Here is a 1213-nt window from a genome sequence, read left to right as displayed (position 1 = left end):
TTATTATTATTATCTTCCAAATCCAAGTCTCTTGAGTTCAAAATGCAGCGGAGTTTCTATTTCAGAATTAGGTCGAAACATCCATGCATGACGCCATTAATTTACAAGAGAACTGTGGCTAAAAGCCCAGCGAAAAACTCAACAAAAAACCATTGTAGCTGTTCATGACCGTCTGTTACACGTGGTATAAAGAGCCATTATTTCACTTCCCATTCAATGCCATTTTATAGAAACATGTTCACCTTGCACGTTGGCCTTCATGCTGCAACAGCATGTCATTTTGCGAGGCATCGTGGTGAAAACAAGCGCACGTAAAGATAGATAATCAATAAAAGTGAGGAAAATGGCATTTTCCCGCAGGTTCGGCAATTTTCATCGACCTTTTTTTTTTTTTTTTTACTGAAGATCTTTTGTGAGCATTAGAAAATACATTGAAGTGTAGATTTTACTGCAAAATGTTGATTAAAAGCACACAAATTGTACATTTTCTGTTTCCAAGGAGAAGGACTCGAACGCATTGAAAGTCTCCAAACTTTGACGGCCATTTTCTCGCTAATCATTCATCAGAAACAAGGCAACCCCATCTCCTTCAATCGCAAATATCTTGACTACTATTTAACATAGATGGATAATTTTTGTTCAAGGAAATCAAGACAAATAAAAGCAAAGCTTTAAGATGATACAAATAACTGCATAAGCCCCAAAAATCGACGAGCGCATGATTCCACCATGCCACGACACAAAAACTTTCCAATAACCTGTTTATGGAAGACCAGGTGGCCCATAGTTCTAAATTTACATTAAAAATACTTTGTTCTTTCATAGTAAAGATAAATGTCTGTGTTGTGTTGGTCCACAGTTAATTTCCTTTGATGATATTGGTTTGAATGGTTAATGAGGTTAATGCATTTCATACCTACATTTAGACCGCTACCCCAGAATTACAAAGTTGTACCTGCTCAGTACCTGGTTTTGAGAAATTTGCCGTAAAAAATTTTGAGTTTCACAAAATGTCAAGCTTTTTCAAAATCAGTTCTTTGAATGTTTTGATAACGACTCAGAAAAATCTTACGGTTTTGATAGAGAAGATAGAGCATTTGTTTTCTGATTCCATGATCTTATAGTAACTCAAAACGGAAAAAAAGAATGTCAGCTTGAACTGTGTAATTCTGAGGTAGCGATACGTCAGTTATCTGTTGACTATAGATGTCTT

At 35.8% G+C, this 1213-nt stretch overlaps 1 protein-coding gene across 1 annotated transcript in view; it reads right to left on the bottom strand.

The window, feature by feature from the left end:
- LOC101863672 (anoctamin-7) overlaps positions 1-1213 on the bottom strand; it is a 38913-nt gene that overhangs the window by 11789 nt on the left and 25911 nt on the right. Inside the window, exon 11 of the mRNA XM_035969882.1 lies at positions 748-758. Coding sequence (XP_035825775.1) covers positions 748-758 — 11 coding nt within the window. The remainder of the gene's footprint in view (positions 1-747; positions 759-1213) is intronic.

The sequence above is a fragment of the Aplysia californica genome, unplaced genomic scaffold (genome assembly GCF_000002075.1).
Source record: "Aplysia californica isolate F4 #8 unplaced genomic scaffold, AplCal3.0 scaffold00191, whole genome shotgun sequence".
NCBI lineage: Eukaryota > Metazoa > Mollusca > Gastropoda > Aplysiida > Aplysiidae > Aplysia > Aplysia californica.
The sequence above is the reverse complement of the archived record's forward strand: the minus strand, read 5'-3'. Positions and strand labels throughout refer to the sequence as shown.